General features: G+C 69.3%; 1 protein-coding gene across 1 annotated transcript; it reads right to left on the minus strand.

Annotated features, from left to right (window-relative positions):
- Positions 1–31: 31 nt before the first annotated feature.
- On the minus strand, positions 32–842 carry LOC118159149 (transcription factor Sp1-like; the record flags this gene model as incomplete). The annotated part of the gene is made up of 2 exons (XM_035313772.1): positions 32–385; positions 534–842. Coding segments are annotated over 2 exons (629 nt in total), but the record flags the coding sequence as incomplete, so codon positions are not given.
- Between the last annotated feature and the right edge of the window lie 376 nt (positions 843–1,218).

A 1,218-nucleotide genomic window follows, 5' to 3' on the forward strand; every position in this document is an offset into this window, starting at 1 on the left:
CTCTGTGCTGAGCGTCGCCGGCTCCGTCCCCGCTCGGGCTCCGTGCCCCGCGCGCCGCCCGGCGCTCAGAAGCCGTTGCCGCTGATGTTGATGGACTGGAGGTCGGCCACCTGCATGACGTTGATGCCGCTGCTGGCCAGGCGGGCGATGCCCTCGGGGCAGATGGCTTCCATGGCCACCATGTTGGTGGCGATGAGGGCCGAGGGGGTGGGCCCGCCGTTGCCCTCCGCGGCCGCCCCCGTGTCCATGGGGACGGCGGAGACGTTCATGGGCACGCTGTTGGCCGCGCCTCCCTTCTTGTTCTGGTGGGTCTTGATGTGCTTGGAGAGGTGGTCGCTGCGCATGAAGCGCTTGGGGCACTCCGGGCAGGCGAATTTCTTCTCCCCTGCGAGGACCAGAGGAGAAAAAGGGGTCACGGGGTGGGGTATGGGGGGGTTGTCAGAGGGTCCCCGTCCCCCCCACCACCACCCCGAGGCCCAGCCGGAGCAGGGGAGGGAGGCAGCAGCCCCCCCGGCGGCGGCGCCGAGCCCTACCCGTGTGCGTGCGCTTGTGCCGCTGCAGCTCGTCGGAGCGGGTGAAGCGCTTCCCGCAGAGGATCCAGGTGCAGATGAAGGGCCGCTCGCCCGTGTGCCACCGCAGGTGAGCCCGCAGGTGCGAGGTCTTGCCGTACACCTTGCCGCAGCCCGGGATGTGGCAGATGTGTTGCTTTTTTTTACCCGGATCTCCGGAGCTCCTGGAAAGAGGGCGGAGGGTTAGGAAGGACCCGAAAGCGCCCAGGGAGACCGAACGGGGTGCGCGGCGCCCCCCCCCCCCCCCCCCCCGGCACCCCGTTCCCGTCACCGCTGGAAAAAAAAAGGACAGGGGTCTCCTGGAAAAGGTCCTGAGGAGGCCACGAAGATGGCACGGGGCCTGGAGCAGAAGCTGAGGGGCCTGGGGCTGCTCGGCCTTGGGAAGGGAGGACCGAGGGGGGGTCGGATCCGTGTGCGTAAATACCTGAGGGGGGGGGGGAGAGGAGGGACGGGGCCAGCCTCTTCTCAGAGGTCTGTGGGGACAGGACGAGGGGGGGCGGCCACAAAACGGAGCCCAGGAAGCTCCGCACGGACACGCGGAAGAAATTCTTCCCGGTGAGGGTGACGTGGGGACGGGGGGAGGCTGTGGGGTCTGCTCCCCCGGAGATACGCACGGCCCGTCTGGACCCCCCCCCGGGCAGCTGTAGGG

Source organism: Oxyura jamaicensis, unplaced genomic scaffold (assembly GCF_011077185.1).
Source record: "Oxyura jamaicensis isolate SHBP4307 breed ruddy duck unplaced genomic scaffold, BPBGC_Ojam_1.0 oxyUn_random_OJ67768, whole genome shotgun sequence".
Classification (NCBI taxonomy): domain Eukaryota; kingdom Metazoa; phylum Chordata; class Aves; order Anseriformes; family Anatidae; genus Oxyura; species Oxyura jamaicensis.